Source organism: Spea bombifrons, chromosome 2 (assembly GCF_027358695.1).
Source record: "Spea bombifrons isolate aSpeBom1 chromosome 2, aSpeBom1.2.pri, whole genome shotgun sequence".
NCBI lineage: Eukaryota > Metazoa > Chordata > Amphibia > Anura > Pelobatidae > Spea > Spea bombifrons.
Genome location: NC_071088.1, coordinates 6,442,071 through 6,469,730, shown reverse-complemented (window position 1 = coordinate 6,469,730; position 27,660 = coordinate 6,442,071). Strand labels below are relative to the sequence as shown.

General features: G+C 42.7%; 1 protein-coding gene across 1 annotated transcript; it reads left to right on the top strand.

Annotated features, from left to right (window-relative positions):
* On the top strand, positions 1 to 24,211 carry ABCG1 (ATP binding cassette subfamily G member 1). Its single transcript, XM_053455670.1, has 15 exons — positions 1 to 136; positions 3,934 to 4,177; positions 14,898 to 15,015; positions 15,807 to 15,939; positions 16,557 to 16,607; positions 16,849 to 16,994; positions 17,330 to 17,453; positions 17,874 to 17,988; positions 19,782 to 19,933; positions 20,431 to 20,532; positions 20,636 to 20,804; positions 21,597 to 21,697; positions 21,896 to 22,054; positions 23,058 to 23,176; positions 23,521 to 24,211. The coding sequence occupies exons 1-15, from the start codon at positions 95 to 97 to the stop codon at positions 23,747 to 23,749; spliced, it is 2,004 nt and encodes a 667-aa protein (XP_053311645.1). The 5' UTR covers positions 1 to 94; the 3' UTR covers positions 23,750 to 24,211.
* Positions 24,212 to 27,660: the final 3,449 nt, after the last annotated feature.

Below are 27,660 nucleotides of genomic sequence, written 5' to 3'. Positions count from 1 at the left end.
CTGTGGATAGCCGCACAGGGAAAGAGAGCAGCGAGCGGGCGGCAATTCAGCACCACCGGCAATAGACAGCGCACCGAGCCCAGCGGCACAGGGGATGGCCTGCCTGGCCGCGGCGTTTACCGTGGGCAACAATTTGGTGAGTCCGGCGTGTGGCGTCTGTGAGGAGCGGTCGCTGCTCTCTGTATAATAACTTTCCCCCTGACGGGGAGTGAGGGGTTAAAGCTGGTTTGTACCGAAACAGTCAACGGCGTTAAGATCAGCTGTGTACCGGGGCACTGATACGGGACTGCTCGTTATATCCCTATCGGCCTGTCAATCATCTGTCTATCCATCTATCTATATCTCTTTCTCTCTATATCTATCGATGTATACGTCTTTCTCTCGATTCTCTCTCTATCTATAAATACATATATATCTACCTATCTGTTTTTCTCTTCATCTCTTTCTTTCTCTCTCATCTATCCGCCTATGTTTCTCTTTTTCTCTTTTTATTCTCTCTCTCTCTCTCAGAGGACGAATCGTGCCGGATACTGAAGAGTTAATGACTTTTTGGGCTTGTAATTGATGTTGACAAACGTGACAACATTAACTCTTGCTGCGCTGGGTTTTGCAAGAGTGCCCAATCAGCTAGACAAATAGCTTGCCCTACCCCTACCCCAGCACTGAGGAGGTTAAAAATTTGAGAATAAAACACATTGCAAATATCTTCACACCCAGCAGAGTGTGCGTGTTAGGGGTTAAATGTACCCCCCTCCATGAGAAATACCTTATAGGCATGTTATTCGTTCTATACATTTTTCTGTATTTATGGTTAATTTGGTAAATCTTTCCCTTTCTTTAATTGGGATAAACAGAATATTCCGCGGATTGTGATAATGCCCCATTTGCCCCAGCCAGCGGGGGGGGGGGTATTTTGCATCTGTTTTTAGGAAGAGTGCTGATTGTGACCGATAGTTACCTCTCTATCTGAGCTCGGGGGAAGCTGGATTACTGGATTTTCTGAGCATGCGCAGTTCCAGCTCAATGCATCCTATGACCGCTTATCAGCTTTGGTACCAAATATACAGCCTCCCGAGCTCTGTATACGATATGCTGCTGGATAATAGCTCCAGAAAAACATCGAGATACTTCAGGAAAACATTACTGTGATGTAATGGACAGAAATCTGGGTTTTAGAACCCAGAAAAGCTTTAATTATTATTATCATTATTATTATTATTGTTTTATTTTTTATTATTACTAATATACAGCCTCCCGAGCCCTGTATACAATATGCTGCTGGAAAATAGCTCCAGAAAAACATCGAGATACTTCAGGAAATCATTACTGTGATGTAATGGACAGAAATCTGGGTTTTAGAACCCAGAAATGCTTTATTTATTATTATCATTATTATTATTATAATATTTTTTATTATTACTAATTGTTATTATAATTATTTTTACAGCTTAATATTTTAGCAGTTAAACTAAACAAATGTATTATTTGATATTTTCTCTTCCGAAGCCTTTGGCTCCTTTGTGTGAATGTGGGAAAGCAGGTTTACCCCCTCCCTATCGGTATAACAAATGATGTCATAGCAGAAGAAGCACCAAACAAATCAGTCGGGAGTATAGAGATATAGAAACATAGAGTTTGAGACAGAGAAGAAGCATTCAGCCCATCTAGATTCAGGAGCCATATGCCTATCCCGACCATGTCTGCATTCCTGCACTGTATTAACCACTACCACTTCTGCTGGGAGGCTGATGCATTTATCTACCATCTTCTTGACGATTTTCCCTTTGAGTGCCAGAATAGTGTCCTATCTCTAATAGGATCCTACGTGATTGATCATTTTAGAGAACTTTGTGAGATGTCCCTTCCTAAAATATGGATGCCACGGCGACAAATGCAGTAGGTCTATTGAGATGAGTTTGATTTGTTGGTGTTATGAGCGTCAGATCATAAAAAAGGCTTACCCTGTATCAGGGCAAAGTGCGTTAGATATCTTAATGGGAAATCAATGGGAGACTCAATCTAAATCTTTTTTATATCCAGCAAGTGCTAAATATGTCCGGCTTGGAGGAGAGAGGGAGAGAGAGAGAGACAGGAGAGAAACATTTAAATAGGTGTTTAAAAAGTACAGGAGGGAAGTTTATTTCCAAGGAAGAGGAATGTTAGGACTAGAGGTCGTGATCTAAACCCGTTAACGACAATTGATGTGCCGGCATGTCATGGGGTTAAATGAGCTTGGAAAGCCATCAATGATATCGAGACATTCAGCAATAACAAAAACAACTTGCCGGGCCGCCATGTGATCTCATGTTAGCCATAACGCTGCGAGCGTCGGCTGGAGTGGTGTAAAACGCGCCGCCACCGGAAACGTGTTCTCTGGAGTGATGAATCGCGCTTCGCTATCTGGAAGTCTGACGGGCGAGTCTGGCGGATGCCGGGAGAACGCTCATTCTGACGCTCATTCTGACGCTCATTCTGACGCAGAGGGCTCTGATTCCTGACTGTTGGACTTGGCCATTCCTTGACTGCGAGTTTCTCTTCATCACCGGTGCAGCGCGTTGGCTTTGATCACCATCACCCCGACTTGTGTTTTGACTACGATATTTGCTGCTTCTAGTTGGCTGAATCTGATGTTTGGGGAAGAACCTTTTCTATTCCAGCGGCCCCGGCACGCAAAGCAAGCTCCACTAAGACACGGTTAGATGAGTTTGGGGTGGAAGAACTTGACCGGCCGCACAGAGCCCCGACCTCAACCCCACCGGACACCTTTGGGATGAACATTAGAGATCTCTAGTCTTGTACATTATAATATGGACATTTTCTAATGCCTTTTCACAGGGGGTTTAGCCCATGCTTTGTTCTGATAACTATCCAGAAGAACCGGTTCTGGAACATTGGTTGGTTGGCAAATTTCAATAGACCCAGAAATACGAACCTTTTTGTTATGATTTATCGCTAAGATTTGTTTCTACCGCTAATAATATGATCCGTTCCCCTTTTTTGTATGTGTGCCTTGGCGAGCGATCTGATCATTGCAGACGAAGAAAGAAAGATTCAGGGGTTGTAAAGTTGGTTGGTATCAAGTACCACAAATCACATACTGCTGGATGTATGGTAATTAAAAGCCAGCCGAATGTGTCCGATTTCCATACCTGAGAACTCTCAGAGTTGGCCCCTGAGTCTCAGGGCTTTTGCCCCGATTTCAGGGTGAAGGGTCAGATTCTCAGGGTCACGGAATCTGGAGCCGCATGGTTTTGATCATATCTATGACTCCCAACTGATGCTTTCTGCTCCCAGTATGTTATGGTTGATATCCCTGCTTGAATGCAGGTGACGCAATAAAGTGCATCTCGATAATAAGACAGACTTGGGTAACTAAGTGAGTAACGCAGAATGGCATTACATGATGGGATATTTAAAGAGTCTCAGGGTCGGCTTGCTTAGAATGTTAATAGATATGCAGATTTCCATAAGATTGGAGGATTCTTTATAAATGTCAGAGGCTGGTTCAGTAAACAGCGAGTTAAACCTGAGCTGAGTCCACCATTCATGGCCCGCGCTATGCGTCTCACCCTTTGACCATGAGTTGACCCCGTGGAGTTGACCTTGCGTGAAACGGCATGAATGGAATCTTCTGAATTCACGTTTGAGGACCCCGTTAGTTTGGCCTCATCAAAGTCACACCGGCTTCTCTTAAACCGGGGTTTCATTTTTATTAATTAGTTCTAAAATAGGTTTTTGTGGAACTATTATATATCTGACGGGGGGAAAGCATCCTTGTACGGTAGACTGAGGAGCTCTCGTAGAAGTTGATACATTAATTGTATGAAAAGGATCTCAGACTTTCCAAAAAATGCCATATAACGTATTTTTTTCCCCGTTTTATTTATTTTATTTGCTAATGTTTCTAAAGACCCTTCTTGCTTCTGGTTCCAGAATGCCAATATCCCGTCATCGGCGATGGCGGATCCCAAGTCGGTGTGCGTGTCCCTGGACGAGGTGGTCTCCAACTGCCCCGGGAACCAAGACACCCCGTTGCTGAATGGACACTTGAAAAAAGTTGATAACCACCTCACCGAAGCTCAGCGTTTATCTTCGCTGCCCAGGAGGCCGGCCGTCAATATCGACTTCAAGGATCTTTCGTTTTCTATTCCAGAGGGACCTTGGTGGAAAAAGAAAGGTAACAAAAAAAATAAATAAATCATGAAGCTCCTAATAAAACTTGGTGGGGTTGAAAACAATCTATTGACACGGCCGTTATTTATAGGGTAAAATCTTTCTATTTCTGGAGTTATTAAACCTCTAATAAGCGAGAAGACTACGTATTAGTGATATAAATATGTATAAATTATATGTGCGGAGGACGCCCGGATTTGACTTATTACGCGGGAGGTGAATTCAGGTCCCAGCATTCTACATTCCGTCTCCCGATTCGATATTTGGAGTATTTTTAGAAGTCATCTTCTGAAAGCACAAGTTGCCGGTTGGGAGGATATTGTTTTTAATTAGCCGGTGACTGGATCTAGTCTTACCAGTTAATCCAGTATAGACTTCCTTTCGGTGACAGGTTCCTGCCGCCATTAAGGGTGATGAATCACATATATAAAATTCAACGTCCATCGCTTCTTTTGTCTGGGAGAAACGCTGACACGTGAAGGGAAGCGTGGTGGCTCAAGCGTGTCACTGTGACTCCGCGTGTATGACATCATATTTAATTAGCAGTAGAATAGGACTGGCTAACATGTAAAGTTCCAGCCGTCGTTGAACGCCGTTGGGGCATCTACCGCCCAGCCGATCTACCAAAGCGTCAATATCCATACAGAGCTATTATATCTGCGAGGGGTCTGGTTAATAGCAGAATGGGGGTCTGGATCATTCCCTGGCAATAAATACATAATAAATAAATCCCTAATTAAAGAATGGCTTTCAATTTGGACCCACTTATTAGAAAAATAATTTGATTGTAGGCTGGGGTATTCCCAAAGCTGGTACATCAGTAGACCCTAAATCCTTAATCCCTTGGGTGGACTCCATCCTACCAGCAGCTGGTGAAGAGGGTATCAGACCCCACGTCTTTATGGCTGGAAGGCTTGGATCTCCTAGCTTCGTGGCAGGCAGTCATGATGGTTTGGGTTGACATTGATTAAAGCTGCTGTTCCACTTATATAAATGACAGTGTGCTTAGAAGATCTGGACGATCTTCTGTCTGAAGGCTCGTTCACATAAAAACCTTTTCCTGTGGCAACAACGTATCAGCGCCTGCTTTTGTGTCGGGACAATTGGGTTTTCGGGCATTCAGCAGTACCGGGAACGTCTCTAAAGCGGCATTCAGTTATAAGCGTTATAATCAGAAGAGGAGGTTAAATAGCACTTTAAGAGCAGCCGGGTTCATGCAAGGACATACAGAATATCTTATGTGTGTAAACCGCAAGCGCCGGCGTTTGATTCCCGAAGCCAATGGAAATGGCACTTTAGCCGCCCTCTGTTTTAGTCTTTATGTTCCGCCAAATGCCGGGACCTGGGGATCAAGTGAAACGAAGAGGCGACAAATATAACATAAAAACCTGATTTTATACAAAGAAAAAAGAGCTTACAACGATTTATAAAATTATATTTATTAAAAATATATATATAAAATAAATTAATGGTCAGTTCACTCATACCAAGCTGTGCTATTAATGTCTGGGAGCTCTCTGTATGTTACCAAGAGACTCCAGAAATACGAGCTGATTACTGAGCCTTCAGGAGCGCTATTATTGCAATTTATTATTATTTATTGTTTAATATATCGCCATCATATTCCGTAGCGGTTGAAAAAAAATCTTTGACTAATCCGTATCTTCCAACCAACGGAGGCCTTTTATTTATCTAGATGAGTAAGAGAAAGAAAAAAGACTTTTGACTCACCAAGGCGGCTGTGATGTAATAAATAGAGGAGGGGCTTTGGAAGAATGACGTTGCTAAGCAGCACTAGTATCTCAATAAACCCTTTAATGCCGTTTTTAAGTGACGGGGAGCGTTTTATCAGTCACACTAGGTGGAACAGAACCTTTAATTATGAAATAATAATAATAAAAATAATAATAAATTGTATATATATATATATATATATATAATATTGCAAGATCTTCTGGTCGATCCAGTGATTCCTCCAGAATATTTTTAACACATTTACTTGTTTCTGGATATTTTGTGTCGTTGATGTGTATTTAATATCCTTTAATTCCCCGCAGCTGGAGATCATGTAAGGTTCCGAGACGTGTCTGAGGTCAGCTTTACCATACTGAATTATCTGGCAATTAAAGCGTCTAATCCTGATCATTGTGAAATACAGAGCTGCTCTATAGGATTAGCGCTGATCAAAGGCATATTAGCGCGCTGGTGATGTTATCATACGCATGGATACATATTCCATGTACCCGATCTCTACATTAAAGTGCCAGTGTACACATCTCCTCTAATTCAGTGTACGCTCCGTGTAGTAGCTTTGCACATAATACAAAAATGATAATTTTTAATGTATTCGTACCGATCGTGTGATTGAGAGGGTAGTAGATAAGTGGAACAGCTTCCCGGCAGAAGTGGTAGAGGTTAATCCTGCTAGGCAATTTAAACATGCACGGGATAGGCATTTGGCTCAAGAATCAGAATTCTGTGCATGGGCAGCATTCTCCGGTGACTCGGAAAGCGGGATAAAATGGCAAAATTGGGACTGTCCCCGGCAAAGCGGGACAGTTGGGAGGCATGGGGCTAGTTTGCTAGCTTGCTAGATTTAAGTTGCCCGAACCTGATTCAGTCCAGCAGAATTTATCAGAAAGATTTTGACAGCAGATTATTAGAAAGAAAAATAGGTCACATTAATAATTTGTGTATAATAATAATTTATTATTATTTATTATTATTATTATTATTATGTTAATGAGGCAGGAGCTTTATATATATATATATATATATATAAATATATATATATATATATAGGAAGCAATCAGTAGAAACCTTCCATTTGTTTCCATGGCGATTGCTCCTCATGCTTAACCCTGTCTGCTCCTCATGCTTAACCCTGTCTGCTCAGCACAGACCTACCTGGTACATGCAAGAGTTAACTAAAAAACATCCCGGTCCTTTTTAGGCTTTAGAGGCGCAGCTGTAAAAAGTTCCATTTATAAATGCCCTCGGGGTCAGCCCTATCGGAAATTCTTACTCACACTGAAATAAAATAATCATTTTCTATAAAAAAAAAAAAAAAAAAGTGGAAAAAAAATGTTCGACACAATGTATATTTTTTGAAAAAAAAAATATATACATTTTTTATGGTTTTATTATTAGACCCTCTTAGTACCCTATAGTAGAAAAAAATACCCTGAAAGGGAAAAAAATTCTCAATTGCAAAAGCTGCAGTATAAAAAATATATAAATCATAATGTGAGCGGGAAAAAAAAATTCCAAATTAAATTAAGAGAGATTTTCTTACTGGGGAGATTTTCAATTCAAATTCTTATTTATCTTCTTTATTTATTATTATTTTTATTCATTATATATATATATATAGATTGCAGAGACGAGCATTATACGTTATAAACTGGTTATTTCTGTAATATTTCCCAAAATATATATTTCTTTGAGCAATACTTGATTTTTCAGTACGGCGATCTCGGTAAACGTGCTTTATGGGGGATAAAGGGAATTATTGGGAAATATTTGTATCATTAAATGAAATTAAATTAAAAACAATAGGATTGTGCCCTATATAAGTCGGTAATCCGCGGCAGAGCGGGCTGAAGTCGCATGCGCAGGAGCACTGCAGCATCCCTGACTTCTGTACAGTACGTCTACCTGGTTACTTTTGGTCATTGCACTGGAGTAACCTCGAATCAGGACGCTCCGTGGCAGGGAGAGGCTCCCATTGGCTGGCGGCGGCCGTGTTGCTAACGGGGGAAAATGACACCCGTACACCGTTCCGACGTGCGCATTATGCAGCATCGCGCCCCGTGCCTGCAGCGGCCCTCGTATGCTAAATGGCGTTTCCAATTTAGAACGCCGTGTCCGTTCGCACCGGCCGTGCGGCTCGTGAGGCGGGCGGATTGACCTGCTGCGTCTGGTCCCGGGATTTAACCCCTTCAGCCGGTCGCTGATGGGAATTCCGGAGGATTAGGCGATCTGTCGATGTGTGAAGGGTTAATTGCACACGTCGGTGAATAATAATAGGGTATAATATAGGTTATTATATAACAGGCCCGGACTGGCCATCGGGCACACCGGGCATTTGCCCGGTGGGCCGGTCCACGGCAGGGCCGCATTGACATAGGGGCTGATGGAGCTGCAGCTCCAGGCCCCTACCCTACCAACTGCGACCGGGTCCGCCACTCTAAGGGGCCGGGAAGTCCCCACCAAGGCCGGCCTTACGGGTCTGCGGCCGCACAGGGCTTAAATTAAAACATCGGGGTTTTTTTTTCTACTTTATTTAACATGGAGGCTTTTAAATAAAGTTGGAAAAAAAAAACCCCGATGTTTTAATTTAAACCCTGTGCGGCCGCAGACCCGTAAGGACGGCCCTGGTGGGGGCTTCCCGGCCCCTTAGGGCAGGGCCGACCTTTGGGGTGTGCGAGCGCACAGGGCGCCACACTCCAGGGGGCGGCCGCTCATCAGGGGGTGCTAACTTGCGGCACCCGGCACCCCTCCAGAGACGGACAGTAATGTCCGCCGCTGGAGGAGCAGGCTCGCAAGGGAACGGTATCGGAGGTCTTTAACAGACCTCCGGTTCCCTTGAGTGATTTTAAGCCGGGTTCAACCCGGCTTAAAATCACTCAAGGGAGCCGGAGGTCTGTTAAAGACCTCCGATACCGCTCCCTTGTGATCCGCGCGGCAACAGCTGTTGTACGCCGGGGTTTGTTTTCAGGTCCCGGCGCACAACACTGAAGCCGCGCCCACCGCTGTCCGTGCCCTCTGACCCGGAAGAAGACAGAGAAGACAGAAGAACTGAAGAAGAGGAAAAGAAGCTGAAAGAAGAAAGGAAAGGTAGGAAAGCATTAAGTGAGAGTGGATTGGTATGTGTGTGGATCAGTATATATGTGTGGATTGTTGTATGTGTGTGGATTGTTGTATGTGTGTGGATTGGTGTATACGTGTGGATTGGTGTATACGTGTGGATTGGTGTATGTGTGTGGATTGGTGTATGTGTGTGGATTGGTGTATGTGTGTGGATTGGTGTATGTGTGTGGATTGGTACATGTGTGTGGATTGGTATATATGTGTGGATTGGTATATACGTGTGGATTGGTGTGTATGTGTGTGGATTGGTGTGTATGTGTGTGGATTGGTGTATGTGTGTGGATTGGTGTATGTGTGTGGATTGGTGTATGTGTGTGGATTGGTATGTGTGTGTGGATTGGTATGTGTGTGTGGATTGGTATGTGTGTGTGGATTGGTGTGTACGTGTGGATTGGTATGTGTGTGTGGATTGGTGTATACGTGTGGATTGGTATGTGTGTGTGGATTGGTGTATACGTGTGGATTGGTGTATACGTGTGGATTGGTATATGTGTGTGGATTGGTATATATGTGTGGATTGGTATATATGTGTGGATTGGTATATGTGTGTTGATTGGTAAGTGTGTGAGAGTGATGGGTGTTATGCTGTACCATTTCCAATGTATTTTTCATTATATAATTATGCTCTAAAAGTACATCATAACTCCCATCACTCTATACTGTTCCATACAGTGGCAGAGCTGGGAGGCAGAGGCCTTGCACCCCCACCGCAGGACTCCTGAAAGGTAAGTGAACTTCAAAGAGGGAGAGGGTAGATAGTTAGGAGGGGGTAGTTGCGGCAGGCTTAAGGGGCTCTGCGTTAATGCGGCCATATAGGACCAGTCAGTCCAGTCCTGACTGGGCCTATTTTAAGGTGGGGGCCTGGAGCTGCAGCTCCATCAGCCCCTAAGTCAATCCTGCCCTGGCACAGGCGCGGTCGCAGTTGCTGCTTGCTCCGGCAACAAGGTAAGTAGGGTGAGGGAGGGGGGTGCAATGAAAAGGGGCAGAGGGGGGTTAGATAGTGAGAAAGGGGGAGGGGATAGATAGAGGCGGTACATATTGAGAAGTGGGGAAGGGGGTTACATAGTGAGAAGGGGCAGATAAGATGAAGAGAGGGGGTAGTGTGAATGCGAATGAGAATGAATGAATAAATGTGTGGAGGAGTTGTGTGAATGCGTATGACAATGAATTTATGTGAGGATGAATTGCTTGATTTGTGAGACTGCATTAATGAATGTGTTAATGATTTGTCTGAATGATTAAATGCAAAGGTGGTACATGAAGGGTGGGCTGTAACAATAAATAAATAAATAAATAAATATGGGCTGCTCAGGCTTAAATGCCCGGGCCTATTTTTTGTCCCAGTCCGGGCCTGATTATATAGGTGTTTGAATGGTGTAAAGCTCTCCGCTCGGCTGCTTTTAAACAAGGTGGGGGGAGGGAGAGCCGGTGAATCGGGACGGAGAGAGAAAGCAGTTGGGGGGGTAAAAGGGTCTTTTGGGTTGTATGGTGTGAAGGGAGCGGCGGGTAAGGAGCGCGATGCAGGGACCGTGAGATGCTCCGACCATGTGGAAACAACACATCGGCCCCATTCGGCCCCCGTCTAGTCCGCCCGTTTCTCCTGCTGTAAAGACTCAGACCTTAATCAGTCGTTGGTCTCGTCTTAGATTTAGGAGCCGTATGTCTATCCCATGCATGTTTAATACCCTCGCTGTATTACCCTCTACCACTTCTGCTGGGAGGCTGTTCCACTTATCTACTACCCTATAAGTAAAGCAAAACTTCTTCCTTCTGAGGTAGGCTGTGTAGCACTGAAACGGTTTATCAGGCCCCGCTAACTGTATAAATCAAATACGGTGAAATAAAGTTCCTTCTTTGCGGTGACAGCGGGGCTGTTTAGAGAAGGGGTAACTAGGAGGGTAGGGGCAGCAGGTTATTGCTGTTGGATGGACCCCTTCTTAGTGAATAGATCCCCACGTAATTCCGGAAAATGACTGAAATGCGGCGTGTCACATGATTAGACCGCCCCAGAGCGCCGCACCGTCACTCTCACTATATGCCGCCGCCTGCCTCCTGTCTTTTTAGCTAAAGCGATGATGTCATGGCTGCAGCGGGTCCCGCAATAAATACACCGCAGTGTGCGGCAGGCCGGGATATGGAATGTGGCAGAAGAGAAACATCGGACTGCCTGTTAGAGGCGGTCGTTTTAATCAGAGCGAGACGTCTTCATGTCTCGCATTTCCCTTAATGTGTTAATCTCTACCACTTCTGCTGGGAAGCTGTTCCACTTATCCACCGATCACGCTGTAAAGTAGAATAAGTTACATCTAAAAACACACTAGCACATTAACCCCCGAAAAATGATGGTCCATGTTGTACCAATCAATACATTTAAAATTTAAAGTGCATTCATAGCTGCTAACAATCCTGAATGTTCCAAGAATCAGGCTGGAAATTGCAAAACATGCCTATGGAAGCAGGAACTAGGTGGCTGCCGGGGGGGGTAACGCTTCCCAGATTCTCTCAGGAGGGGGCCGGGCTGCCAGCAGATCCCCTTAAGACCCCTTCTCAGCCCATCATTATGCTAATCCCCCGAGGAGCCGTCCATGTTACCTGCCATGACGAATCAAGGCAGAGGTAGTGACGCAAAGGAGCTCAGCCTCCCCCATTAAGTACGCAGATTATCACATAATAAAGGGACTTCAGAGGTTTCTCTCGGGTTTTGCCGCTTCTCGCACCCTGGTGCTGCCGTACTTAATTTATTACTTGTTCTATTTAATGTGCTAACTGTGATAAAAAATGTGCAACTCATTTCATCCGATCTGCGGTGTGACCTACTTCCTACTTCTCCTATATTCCCCAGCGAGTTACCCATTATTTAAGCGTGAAACTGGTTTTTTTTTTCCCCTCTCCAAACGCTTTTCTTTTGTTTTAAAGGAAAACTGACATTCACACAAAATCTTTACCGCCCACCTAGTTTACTAAAGGTAGAATGCCAGAAGTTATGGCGGGAGTTGTAAATTCGGAGCATTCGCCATGGAAACCACGTAGGAGTTGTAAGTTTGTAGCATTCACTATGGAAACCAAACGGGAGTTCCAGATTTGGAGCACCCCCCCGTGGAAACCATTGGAATCTTCCCGCTAGTTTGTGGAACACTGTAGTGCGCCAGAAAATGGATGGGGGAGGAGCCAAGCTCCTCGGGGGAGTGTACCTCTTGGAAAGGGATGGTCTAGGAACTAAGCTCCCCTTTAAGACCGTGAGTCCATTAGTGGCATAAGCCAGGCGTTGCCGCATGTATCCCCCGGTAACGGCACGCTAACGGGCGGGATCTGCCACACCAGGGGCAATTAAAGTACATAGAAGGCGCCATTAAGCTAAGGCCCACTGGCCATTTGTTTACCTTGTGCCCAGTAAGGGGCTGAATGTAAATAGTTATATGTCATTATTTTTATATATCATTTTTTTTTTTTTACAAAATGTAAATGTCAAAAAATGAAAATAACAATAAAAAGACGTTTTGTGACTCATTAGAAACTGACATTTTTCCGTGAAAAATTTACCTGTAGGTTTTAATTTTTTACTCATAATACTTGGCCTTGCATTCCTTACATATGTTGAGCGGAAATTCTACATGTGTGACGTATACATGATTTTGAGTGGGGGGGGGGGATTTGTGGCCAAGATAGAATCATCGCCTTTAAATGGGGTATGGTTTTATTTAACAGTTTAGTGAATAAACCCCATTGTCTTCTCTTAAGGTTACCCCATAAACCATTGGAGACATCCTAATAAGCTATATATATATATATATACCGTATATATAATATATATATTAACCCAATTAAATACAACATATAATTTGTAACAATGTCCTGATCCTCTGAAATCTCCTTAACCCCTTAAGGACAATGGGCGGTCCCTAAACCCATTGAAAACAATGCATTTTGAGCCCGTGCATGTACGGGCTTTGTCATTAAGGGGTTAAATAAATGTATAGCTTTTATTGTGTGATATAAGTCAGCGGCCCCAGCCGGGGGTTACGGATTCGGCTGTTCGGTGACCTACATCGTTCCAGCCCCAGATTTAATGGCATTGAACCTTTTAATGGATAATGGGAAATAATGCGTGGGGCGAGGGAGTGTGCGTGTGTTTAAGGTGCAACTAGCTTATTTTAAAGACATGACACTTAAGCAACGTCCATGTTTTTAACTAAAAGACTGGACTGAAATGGGACTTGTGCATGCGCAGCCAGAGGTACTGTTTGAAATCAATCGTATGGGGATGCAAGTAGGGCAAGGACTTATGAATCTGATGTATCTGTAAAGTGTTGGGGGGAAGCGTGAACCAGGATTCCTCCAATGCCTCTGCCTGGGGGCTAAACACGGGGGGGGGGGCAATTAGATAAAATACATCGAGTCTCTGGTTACTGGTCATTGGTTAGATTTTATTCTGACGTTGAGACCTCTGAGATCCTGGTCTAGTTACGCAGGAGAGACCGACGGGCCGTTCTAATCACACCTGGGAACTCTCTGGTTGGATCCGGAGTCTCCGGGTGAAGTTCTGCGTCTCCGAGTCTCCGAGTAACTTTCTACTTCCTCTTGTCGGGGGAGTGGTGTTTGGCCACTCCTACTCCTTTTCCACTAAAGATTGTTGGGGATAGCTCGTGACTAGCCCCACCCCTACTTCTGGCTAGTCCTACCCTTTCACAAAGCCACTCCCCTAGAAGAGGGAGGGCTCTGGGTAGTTTATTCTCAGGTCTGCTCGTAAGTGTATACGAATGTAATAGAAAAAATATAGATTTCAGGCTGTTTCTATACACATTATCGGGGGTTTTAGGGCTGTGGAACCCTGCGATTCCCTCATTCCCAGCAAACATTCCGAGCTCCTAGAAAAGAGGGGCATCAGGGGAGGAGAGAACAGATGGATTTGGGTTCCATAAATTGCTTTTTTGGGGGTTCATTTGACCAGTTTTATTTTCTGCTGTGCTGTGGGAGCGGCACCTCGTAACACAGAGTACAGGAAGTGGGGTACTACTTCCTGCGGGGGCTGGCAGTAGGACTACATGTCTCAATCTGATGATCTATCTGCAAGCCTGTAACTCCAAAGGCCACCAGCCCCAAGCAGGCACGTGGCGTGCAGCGGCCCCCAAAGTGCCAGGCCAGCCCCGTCATCTGCTAGTCCGGCCGTGTCAGCAACCGGCCCAGTGATGCGCCTCCTGAGCCTTTCTGTAGTTAAAAACAGAATTAAAATATTAATTAAAAAAAAAAAACAGAATAAAAAAATGAATAAAAACAGATTTAAAAAAATGAATAAAAAAAACAATAAAAAACAGAATAAAAAAAAATAATAAAAAACCCCAGAATTTGAAAAATAACAGTCTTCAGTCCTGGAATAAGTTCTGATTCTGTCTGTAAAGTAACAGTTCTCCTTTAAGCCGCACTATATATTTTTTTATATATTATATACATACCGGTATATATATATACACACACACATATATATATATATATATATATATATATATAACTCTGCTGTAAATTTCAATCTGTACTATTATAATCCTTTAGCAAACAACTTCATATTTGTCATAAATAAACAGAATTTACAATATTCCGTCCCGGCAGACACCTCATTTAATTTCCTTATTTTTCTTGTGCGCTTTTCATTGTAGAATTTATGCAATATTAGAAGTAAAAATGTGTTTTTATTTTTCAGTGATTGTCAGAAATTGCCGTTATTCGGTTGTTATTGAAAATAACTGCATTATTTTCTGTGTTGATCGTGTCTATTGGGGGAGGGGAATCTCCCTCTATTTCTTTTATTAAAGTCCCGAAGATTTTTTTCTAAACATTTTAATTCTTTTCTTCTTCAGGATACAAAACTTTGCTGAAGGGAATCTCCGGCAAATTCAGCTGCGGGGAACTTGTTGCTATCATGGGGCCGTCCGGGGCCGGGAAGTCGACGCTCATGAATATACTGGCTGGATACAGGTAACGGGGCAAATGATGGTAGATAAAGGGACACTGACCACCATAACAAACACTGTCAGTGAGTGCTAGCCGCTCGCCTCATACCACAGTCCATTTCTCTGTGAAACGCTCACACCTTATTCAGCCCTTAGTTTGTTTCCCTCCTCTGCTGGGAGGCTGTTCTACTCAACCACCGCCCTCTCAGTAAAGTAAAACTTCCTTACATTACATCCAGGCCTCTAGTTTTAGATTACGTGGGGAGGATGAAATTTGCTGACACGAGACAGCTGCTAACATATAATAAATGAATCCTCTATTTAGGCGAATAAAGTATTCATGAATATTACGTTTACCGAGTCGCCGCGAGGAGTTACAATGTTACCCAGCAGAGCCGCTTTAACTCGTATTTACACATTCACAGTGTCACGGCGTGGAAATAAACTCGTGCCGGGGTAAAAGCATGCATTTCTCAAAGCCGACAGCACCATTTAACTCATTGTTCTGGATCTTTGTTCCGGATCGGATATTACAGACGGAACCCTCGATAGAATTGATAATAAATGTTTATATCGCAGAGGGTTTTTTTTCCCGGCCACCTAAACAGCGCAGTGAATGACACTTTGCCTTTTTACTCATAGTATGGGGGGCACATTGAGTTCTCGATTGATGCCTCAAGACCCTAGGCAAAGATCTAGTTTAGCCCCTACGTGCCCCCCCAGGAAGCAAAAAGTTGTTGGCTTACCCGGCTATGATGTATGATGATTGTGTTTTCTTGTATGACATCCAGAAGTCACGCTGTTTGTATCTTTCAGAGAGACGGGCATGAAGGGAGAAGTCCTTATTAACGGTCAGCCGCGCGACTTGAGGTCGTTCCGCAAGGTGTCCTGTTACATCATGCAAGATGACATGCTTTTCCCACACTTGACCGTTCAGGAGGCCATGATGGTACGGCTAACGAGACAATGTGTTTAAAGTGATACATTCTAGAGCTGATGGGATTTGGGGAGCCCGTCTCTTCCCGGCTGGTGAAAAAGATCTGTAGTCGGGTTCTCACGTGCATGAAGTTGGTGTCCGGCGATCGGGTCTCACCTGGCATGTGCCGGGAGTCTGTCCCGTTCCTCTAGAGATCTGAGACCTAGTTCTATACACTTATATCCTAAGGAATACGTAAGGAAGGAATAGAGCATCTAGCACCGGATCACTAGCACCTAGGACTAGTACTAGTCCAGTTCTCAATGATGAAGCAGGAAGCTGCAGCAGCAGCAGAGAGGTTTTATCTGCTAAAGTATAACAGAAAAGTCCAGCAGGGAAGCCGAGTGCACATAATATGCAGTCATTTGTGTAAGAAGCAGAAATACTTGGAATTATGAAGGCAGATACCGGTGGCCTTGACCTTAAGGATCATGGTAATCGTCCCATGAATAGGACCTCCAGTAGGGTAAACGCAGGAACCTGGGAGGTTATCTGTGTATAAACGGGAGTAATCACTGTTCATTTGATGTGTGCCGGAGAGGTCACCGGAATCGTGCGAGTAAAACGTGCACTTTTTTGTTGCTTTTTAGGTTTCTGCACATTTGAAGCTTCAGGAGAAGGACGAAGGCCGGCGAGAAATGGTAAGACGGAGATATTGAGCGATGTTAAATCATACTGCTTGTAGGGCCGCTGAAGCCTACATGAGCCGTCTGTTTGGATAAGACGTGGCCACCCTGTTGGGGATACCTTTTCATATTATTATGGATCACACCATGTTGGTAATTGTTGGATATAATGTGACGTCCATTGGCTCCATCTGAAGTCCAAATGCAAGTAACTTACGTGTGGGGCCCGCGTGAAGCCATTTATTCCTCATTTCAGGTTAAGGAGATCCTGACAGCCCTTGGTTTGTTGTCGTGTGCCGACACAAGGACTGGGAGCCTTTCTGGGGGTCAAAGGAAGCGTCTTGCCATCGCTTTGGAGCTTGTGAACAATCCACCGGTTATGTTCTTCGATGAACCAACGAGGTAGGTTATATTGTTGCCCGTGATAACGTTACACGATTTATTGCCGTGATTCACGTTAAGTCCATCAAGATCAGCCAAAAAACTTCACAACGCCATTGGTTATCAGATTAAAACCCTGGCTCAACCGCTTGTGGATTCCAGAGCTTTACAGCCCTCACCGTGAAGATATTATTAAGCGTAGAAACATAAATCAGACCCCTTCGGCCCGTAGAGTAAAAATTCTTCCATGATTTGGCCGCGCTTTAAAGATATTTCGCAATAAACTGACGCTGGGCCGTACATTCAGTCAATTCTCCTGGTTATCCGACTAAACCCGATCTCCTCTCTCCCGCCAGCGGCTTGGACAGCTCGTCTTGCTTCCAGGTTGTCTCCTTGATGAAGTCGTTGGCCCAAGGGGGCAGAAATATCATCTGTACCATCCACCAGCCCAGTGCCAAACTGTTTGAGCTCTTTGACCAAGTGAGTGTCCGGCCGCACGGGCCAAGATTAGAACGGCAGTAAGAAACGGGGCGAGCGAGAATTAAATGGTTAATGCTGGAAAATATAAAATAAGTAAAATTAATGGGCAGGAGAAAATTACAACTTCTGTCCTACAAGAAGAAGGGAGACAACCTCTCGATCTATTAGGCTTGTGTCCGCAGCGTGGGTATATTGCTGTTATATTGCCCCGTGCTGGTAGGTGGCGGAGGGTATTTAACGACCAGATCCACCTCCAGGATGAGGCTCCTGTTGCTACGAGGACCCCACACGTGGAGTTTATGTTTCTGGCAGTGAAGAGGTTAAGCGAAAGCCGTGTATATTTGTTATAGCTCTTGGCACAGAGATGCAGCGAGGGTTTTTTTTAAAACTTTTGTTCTTTTTTTTTTTTCTTTCCACCAGCTTTATGTATTAAGCCAGGGACAATGCATCTACCGTGGGAAAGTGTCAAATCTCGTTCCATACTTACGATCGCTCGGATTAAACTGCCCGACTTACCACAACCCGGCGGATTTCAGTGAGTAATCAGTCTGGCAAAACCTACCCCCTTAACCCTCGGTTTGCCACCTAAAAATGCATAATAATTATAATAAATAGAACTCGCCGGCAGATCGGCCCCATTCGGCCCCCGTCTAGTCGGCCTGTTTCTCCAGCTGTAGAGACTCAAACCTTAATCAGTCGTTGGTCTCACCATATCCCTACCGCATGCATGTTTAAATCCCCTCGCTGTATTAGCCTCTACCACTTCTGCCGGGAGGTTGTTCCACTTATCTACCACTGTTTTGGTACAAATAAATATGTATAATAAAACCTACAGGACGTTATCCAAATATATATAATATCTCTTACGTATCTGGTTATAGAGTCATAGTTTATTCTAATGAAAGGGTAACTGGATTATATATACGGTAGTTAAAATGAACAGATACTAGACCCACCTCAGCAGGACTCTGCCGGAAACACAGGACAGCTTATCCAGCAGTCTTTCTATGATGGTCCTAAAGATGCATGTTTTACATTACATTATACATATTTATACAGCGCCAGCAGATTCCGTGGCGCTGTTACTATAGGGGGCAATGAAAATAATTAACCAAGGCAATTTAAAATGACAATGACGTTAAAACATACCGGTTACAGAAGGAGAAGAGGGCCCCCCGAGCTTAAAATCTATTATTAAATCATTAATAATCATTTTATAGGAAAATATTATGAAATTAACATTAAAGTGTCCGCATTTAGTCCTTTTTTCACTTTTTTTTGTAATAAAGAGGTATCTTAAGATGGCACAAGCAAGAACTTCGGAAGGATCCTATGTAATAAATTAAATGTAATCAGGGTGTTAAGATCCAAAAGTTATTATATTATCTTACATGTATTTATATATTACATATTATATTATATTATCTTACATGTATTTATATATTACATATTATATTATATTATCTTACATGTATTTATATATTACATATTATATTATATTACCTTACATGTATTTATATATTACATATTATATTATATTATCTTACATGTATTTATATATTACATATTATATTATATTATCTTACATGTATTTATATATTACATATTATATTATATTATCTTACATGTATTTATATATTACATATTATATTATATTATCTTACATGTATTTATATATTACATATTATATTATATTACCTTACATGTATTTATATATTACATATTATATTATATTATCTTACATGTATTTATATATTACATATTATATTATATTACCTTACATGTATTTATATATTACATATTATATTATATTATCTTACATGTATTTGTAGAGCGCTATTACAAAAGAGGAGACTGAAAATTGCCAATAACCGTAAAATTGACAATATGCGAAATTGACAACAACATTAACACACGTTAAGACAAACTGGCACAAAGGTTATGGAAGGATATTCAGTAATTCTTGCCCCACTCGGGGCAGATTGTTGGGCAGGTCATCCCCATGAATGGTTGCCGAAGAATATCCATGTACCCAATATGTGTGGTCATAGCTCGCCCCCTGGTGGTGAAACTGGAGACCACAGGAGCACGGGGAATCTCGTACCTAACGGCTCAGCAATGAATTTGTATTCGGTTTATTCCCATAATAGTCATTTCTTTACTCCCTTTAGTAATTTATTTATCATTTATTATATTTTCACATCATCGATCATACGGATTCATTTCTTCGTTTGGTCTTCTACGCATAGGGATGCCCTTCAATCCAAACAGCGGCAGAGCATCGTTACAATGTTACCAGACCCTCATACTGTTTGTTTCATTCTCCAGTAATGGAAGTCGCATCCGGCGAGTATGGAGAGCAGAATCCGCGCCTTGTCCGAGCCGTGCAGGACAACCTGTGTGCTGACATGGACCAGAAGAGGGACCATTGTGCGGATAACGACATTAGCCCATTCATGTGGCATAAGCCGTCCGATGAGGTGCGTTTATTTTATTTGTGACTTTTTATCTCGAACGGCTGGTGACATCGTCTGACCTCCTTCTCCTTCTTACCGTTATTTGCATTTAAAGCTGATCCAATTTAATATTTAAAAAAAAAACAGGGGTGTCCAACCTGCGGCCCTCCAGCTGCTGCAGGACTACATCTCCCATACTCCTCAGCCAGCCCCTTAGCTGAAAGAGCATTATGGGAGATGTAGGCCTGCAGCCGCTGGGGGGGGCCGCAGGTTGGACACCCCTGATCTATAATAATCAAAGATATAATAAGGGATTCGTGAGGATGTTACTCCTGAAGACGGAACCGCTATGGTCTCCAAGCCTGCATGGCCTTCTATCTTCTGCCACTAAAAGATCGTACCATATATTCTCTCCTCCGGAACGAATAAGACGGGGTCATTAGAAAAGTATGATTGTGACGAGGCTACGTGATCATTTCCCAGCACGCCGAGCCGTCTGACACCTTGTGTATTCCTTCCAGGACTCCTCACCTTCAGAAGGCTGCCACAGCTTCTCGGCCAGTTGCCTGACCCAGTTCTGTATTCTGTTTAAAAGGACCTGCATCAGCATCATGAGGGACTCGGTAAGTCGCTGTTAGAAGCGTCTGGCGGTTGTCCTGTCTGCGTCTTGGAACCCCCGAATATCCTTTACTTATGCCGCGGCCGTTACCTTTCTCCCCTGCTTAGGTGCTGACCCACTTACGGGTGACGTCACACATCGGCATCGGCATCTTAATCGGTTTGCTGTACCTGGGCATCGGGAACGAAGCCAAGAAAGTCCTCAGTAACTCAGGCTTCCTGTTCTTCTCCATGCTCTTCTTGATGTTTGCAGCCCTCATGCCGACCGTGTTGACGTGTAAGTATGACCGTGCTCGGGGGTTATAAACATTTACTGTTCCAGAATGATGTTTAATGTTTAGTTCTCATTCTGGACCCCCCCCATAGTCATCCTCCCTAAAGCTGATACGTCTGCCCAAATCACCAAATTTATTACATTTAATTCGTTTTGGCCCGTTATGTATTGACTTCCCCTTATGGATCCTATGAGGATGAGACCTCCGAGGTCCCATATAGAACACGCTACATGTTAATCCGCAGACATTCTTCTATTAAAAAGTATCACAAACGTTTTGTGGACTATGCTATATTCTAGTATTTTTAGGGGCTATAAAAGTGATGTTCTACCTACTCTGCTGAGGCTTCGGTGAGGTCAGACACACCGATTAATGCCACGCGGAGTTCCTTTTTTTTATTCTTCGATGTTTTATAATCCAATATAAGAGAACGTCTTTTTCTGAGGCTTCTGTGCCATTGTTTCATCAAGGCTTGCCGTACCGTAACAATCAATATGTGCAGGACACGGTCTGGTATTTACGTGGCCAACGACAGATTTGGTTGGGGTTTCAACAATAGACGATGGAATTACCATTTATGTGTCATTAAATAATATAATGTATTATATTATTATAATAAGAATTAATAATTAAGCGCTTTAAAACCATGTAAAAGGTCTCAAGGTCTCATCTCTATCTGAATTGACGATTGAGATTCTCCGCTCAGGTCCGTTTTTGATGTTTATAACATTGTTTCATTCCGAAAAGATGCTTTTTACAGCCAAATAACGATGTGCTATTTCATCTGCCAACAGTTCCACTAGAAATGTCGGTATTCCTCAGAGAACATCTGAATTACTGGTACAGTCTGAAGGCGTATTACTTGGCTAAAACAATGGCCGACATACCCTTTCAGGTAATGCCATGTCTGGAAATAAACTTCAATTGTAGATAACACAAAATGATGTGTCTTTTTTTGTTTTTTCATTTTGCGATACATTTTGTTTCCGTTGAATACAAAAGTGAACAGCGGCTCTTAATTAATAAATATTTTATTTAATAAATCATTTTTTGGGGGGATATGCTTATGTTTGTTCTGTGGTTCCGGTCATAGATCATGTTCCCGGTCGCATACTGCAGTATCGTGTACTGGATGACATCACAGCCCTCCGACGCCCTGAGATTTGTCCTGTTTGCCGCTTTGGGAACGATGACATCATTAGTGGCCCAGTCTCTGGGGCTTCTCATCGGGGCGGCTTCTACATCACTCCAGGTATATTATCAGAGAGCATGTCAATCGTACATCGTTTGCTTTTGGTCCCAGGCATATATTTTAAAGGTGCAGTTCCCCTTAAAAACAAAATTGATCGTACTCTCTAGGATGTTTACCAAATACGCCTTAGATTCCTTTCAATCCATTGAATCACATAAAGAACACAGACACCTTTAAGGTATTTTTCTGTTTCCATGCCATCAGCCGCTCACTACCTGCTTTTGTGTTATGCTTTCCCTGAAAAATTGTGGCAAAATGTGGCATGATAACAAGAACGGATTCCCGTAAAAAGCTGACTGTTCTGACTAATATGAAGATGGCAACGTTTAAAGGGAACATAAACCCGTTTATAACGAGTCAGTATAGCGAAAAAGAATTCTGGCCACGGAAAAAAATATTAATGTTTCAGGTTTCAAAACGAATCAAAATCTAGTTTTAATGAATGTTTTTCTTCCATTAACAAAAATGATCGTGCTTTTAAATGTAAGAAACTTTATTCCCAAATTTATGTGGGTTAAATTTATGTGTTTTTTTTTTATTATTGTCGTTTAATATTCTGTTAAAGCAATCGATGTATATAAGATACAATAGGAAAAAGGTCAGTTTGGGCCATATCGATATCATTTTTTGTAGATATTCAGCCATGTGCAGATCCTTAAAAATAATAACTTTATTTCCCTGCCACGAAACCTTACATGACGTTAATGTGGACACCTTCTAGATTGTAAGCTCTTTTGAGCAGGGTCCACCATATATAATGGGGCTATATAAAATCAATAAATAAAAACAATAACTGCTTTATGAGTGAAACAGAAATTGGGGGCTTCAGACGATAGAAGCGTTATTACAGATCAGGCAGGCGCAGGGGCCGTTGCGTATATTCTAGAGTTCATCTTACAGTTTGTATCGCTGAAGGTAATTTGCTGCCGGCGTTTTTAGGGTTAAAATGAAGTGAGAGTTTATATTGGCTTTATGCGCTGACTTGTTCTTTCTCTTTGTGCAGGTGGCCACGTTTGTGGGTCCCGTTACAGCCATTCCTGTGCTGTTATTTTCTGGTTTCTTCGTCAGCTTCGACACCATCCCAGGGTACTTGCAATGGATGTCGTATGCGTCCTACGTCAGGTGGGTCACACCGTCCTTCTGTGCCACGGGTTAAACACCTGTGAACCTGTGCGTAAAAGTCTTAAGACTCTTGGGCTCTTAGCCTGGTCTGCTAGACAAACTCCTTATCATACAGGCGTTGGTGAACAATAGAATGGCTCAGTCTTAATGACTCAGTTGGACACTCTGTTCGGAGAGGGGAAGCATAGGACCTATAGGGATGGACGTGGAGCGACGGGGTTAATGGGTGTAAAAACATATATGCGTTCTTCTTCAAACGACGTGCTTTCTTCCGTTTCGGTATCAGATTCCTTTTCCTTCGAGCCTCGCGTTGAAGGCCTTTATTCCGAATATCTCTTTTGCAGGTACGGCTTTGAAGGAGTCATCTTATCGATTTACGGCCTCGACAGAGAAGACCTCTTTTGCGAAAAAGACGAGACGTGCCACTTCCAGAAATCAGCGGCAATCCTTAAGGAGCTTGACGTGGAAGATGCCAAACTCTACCTAGATTTCATCATTTTGGGGATCTTCTTCGTGGCCCTGCGCCTCATAGCCTACTTTGTTCTCAAGTACAAAATCTGGGCCAAGAGGTAAAGAGAAAAAGCCGACCACGATGGCCGACAGATGGTCTTCTTTTTTTTTTTAGACACTTACGGTGGTCTGCAATCCGACGAAGCTTGCTATTGTCTCGAAGCACCCGGCAGGTTCCTTGCTCCAGAGACACTATCAAGACCTAATGTTTGTGGAATGCGTTGGGTTCCTTTTATTGGTTCCGAAAACCCGTTGGGATTTTTTTTTCTCGGGGGGCCACCTCGTTAATGAAACTTTCTAGATTGAACTAGGAAGAGGCAGACGGGAATCCCACAGACAGTTACTTCAGTATTGTTTCGAGAGAGTGGTCGCTCGTACACTTTCTTATCTTAGAATGTGACCTCGCTTCTGGAGTTTGAAGAATAGAACGTCCTGACACTAAATAACTCACTTGGTTTAACGCGATCTTAGAGTTTGGACATCTTTTTCTGTGTTCTAATCTGGAATCCTTCCATTGTTCCTGACATAACCCGTACCTCGATGTCTCTTTGCTAACTAGACCAGAACTCTATCCACTTCTAAAGATCTAACTGTCCACCATAGTCGAAAGTCCACCGTAGTTCGCGTCCATTGTTTAATCCGGTCTCGCTTCCTCAAACCCGTGTAGGTAAAGGGAGGTGAGACGCGTTGTTCGTGGGTTCCAGTAGCCCTCTAATGTCCTTCTCCGCTCAGATTCTATAAATATCAAACATTAAAACCTGAATAAAACAATCACGGTCCGGACATAGAACACAGAAAGCCAGGTGAACTCACCTGAGATCATGCATTGGTAGCTCGATAGTGTGTTGGGTACCAGCGAAAAGGAGTTGGGGAGGAGTGGGACAGCAGCGCGAGAAGGAGGGACCGGTGGCATGGCCACCGGCCCACCGCAACAGAGAGCCACCTTGCTCGGCTTTACTTTGTCACGAGGGGGCCACGTGAGAGCTGCAATGGAGGTCTTCTGTTCTGTAAGAGCCCAAACCTCTACTTATTACGCAGCTCCTTGGTCCGGTCAGGGGAGCTACCAGGACTGTCCTGTGAAAACTGGGATAGTTGGGTGCTACGTGCTTACCTCGCTAGTGAACTGGGAGGAAATCGAATGTTAGTGTTTAGAACGTGAGTCGACATCATAAAATAACGTGTCACCGACGTCAGCAATATTTATCAATGCAAAACCCAAGCCGTTCTGGAGAAAAGACCTAAATATGGAGCATTCTAGCCGTTTCCACGGTGACTGCACCACATTTAGCAGAACTGCACATTTTTGCTTTGAGATATATTGCCTTTTATTTTATATGCACATTGTATTCATTTTTAATCATTCTTCTGCCCCCAAAAATTCAGCTAACGCCGCCTCCCTAATGTTTTCATTTGTTATAAAGTCGTTTTCTGTTATTTAATCTTTTTCAACATGTCCCCCGTTGTTATTTTTTTCCTTAGTATTGCGTTCTCAACGATGTGTCGATCACTCGTGAAAAATATTGTGTAGACCACGATAAATGTATTTGATCACCAAATTTGATGAAATGTATTATTTATTTAAAATGTGGAATCCGGTGCATGACCCATTTTTCTGTCATTTTGGCCACGGTCTGTGGCGAATATACAAAAAACAAAAAAAAAAAACTACCTCAAAAATATACAAGCGGAAGACATTAAAACTAATAATTAAAATCTCACAACCCTTTTTTCAAGGTGCTGTTCCACTGCCACTGCTTAATTGAAAACTTTAATTGCTAAAAAAACATAATTTATAATACGGTTGTTCCCAGAACGTTGTAATTTTTAGGGAAGGCTTAATTGTCACATGACACAAAAGCAGACACTGATAGGTTGTTGTCATGGAAACTGAAAAAAAAAGTTTAATGTGATTAAACCTATATGAGAAGGAATAAGAAGGTTAATTTTATTATTTTTATTATTATTTTTAAATTATTTTAGACGTGGAGCAGCGCCTTTCATTGTCAGGGAATGGCTCACCCTTCTTGTGCTCAAATGGTTAACTACTAATGTAGCATCATAGAATGTAGATGGCATGTTTCCTGCATGTTCATGAATGCACATACGTGACAAAGGACAATGCAGTTCTTGCCGCATGCATGTAAAATATTTAAAATAAAAAACTTTAGAATGCTCTAACATGCCTACCACCCGCTGCAGTAACACCCCGTGGACTGCTGGAGATATTTAGGTTTATAATATTTTATTATTATTATTATTTTTAGTATTACTATTTATGTGATCAGTTATAGCACTAGGACAAACTAAAGAAAAAATAGTTTTTTTTGGATTATGTATATTTTGAATTTCCAGAGACTCCGGCCTTTATTAACATTTTGTATAGTTAAATAAATTTATACTGAAAGCGTGAATTCCATCCTTTTCCATTTGTCATTGTTTGTGAATTTTGTTGGTGTGAATCCGCCATTTTTGTCGTGCATTTACCATGAAATTGCCATCTGTTTTATGCCAACATTTTAAAATACATTGTTTTTTTTTGTTTTTTTTTGTGCGCCGGGAAATGCAGGAAAATATGAAAATGAAAACAATTTTCATAGGTGGATAGAACATGGGCTGTATATAACGTATTTATTTATTTTTTTAATGTGAGAGGGTTTACGGCGGGTGGACATAGGCACAAGATGGGCGGCTTCATTAAGGGTCAGGTTGACTTGAAATAAAAACCCTCCTCCCTTGGTTTGAAGGACCAAGAACTTAGTTATTATTGCTAGGAGGTTTATTTTTTGTAGCGTTTGCAGGTTGCAGGAAAGGACATACAAAGACACAACCTTCATGCCCTCGCCTGCAACTCTTCAAAATGTGAAGTCCTATATACTTGGATGTACTCACAACTCACATAAGAGTGAATGCACAAGATGTTTAGTGAGAGTTAGCATGCAAGGGTATTCAACTGAAGTTGAGTTGACTTCATGGTGGATAGACCCTAAGTAGGATCATAGTCTTCAGGGTAGGGACAATATAGATGACCCAAGAGGAGCATGAGTTCCGGGAGCTAGACATTGAGGATTGTGGTCAGCAATAGTCCTCATGTCCAGAGTTTCCTGAAACCATGTCCTTCTAGTCCAACTATTGTCCATAAGACTGAAGAATCAGAGGGGTTGCTAGGTGATGGGGGGGGGGCTCTATTTTATTTTTTAGATTTGATTGGTTTTAGTTACATGTTAGTTATCCCCTTGCAGAGCATTATCTGACCATACGTCATCTCACAGGGCAGTAACTATTGTCTCAATGACTAATTCCAGGTAAAACAAATTGTGTATTTTTACAGAGCTGCAATAGTATGGTTATTTTGCAAAAACACCTCTCCCGACCTGAAAATATTTATTCTATTGTTTTGTGACTAAGATCACAGGGTGGGATATTTCGTTCTGCTTATCAGTCCTGTTATAATTTACTGTTGGGGTTCTATCGACGGATGAGCCAGCAGTCTGCGTCTCGCTTGTGCTGATGGATCCCGCCGTGGCATGCTTGGCGGGGTTATTTCGACCATTTGGTGTGATTTCCTTAGAGCCGGTTAAATCGATGCACAGAAGGGCAAATGCTTACGGAAGGAGCCCATTTATGTAGAGCAGACAGATCTTAGACGTGACAATTAGTAAATGCCCCGTCGTTGATAATGGGGTCATCTTCTGGCGGGTGGACGTTAATGACATTTCCAGTTTATCCACAACTGAAAAGCCATATTTTACTTATTTTTGTACCAATGTGATGCTTGTGGACGCGTCACTTTTCCCAAATATCACTTTTTTTTACAGTATAGTACATAAAAAAAAAAGCTACTCAGTATTGTTTACGCATTTCAAAAATATGATTATGTATCAGGAGCCCACGTTATGTTCGTGCCGCGGGCGCAGTCATCTCGACTTCCATACTCAGGACTTACAGGTCTTTTTTTTCCCCCTCCTCGCTAGATT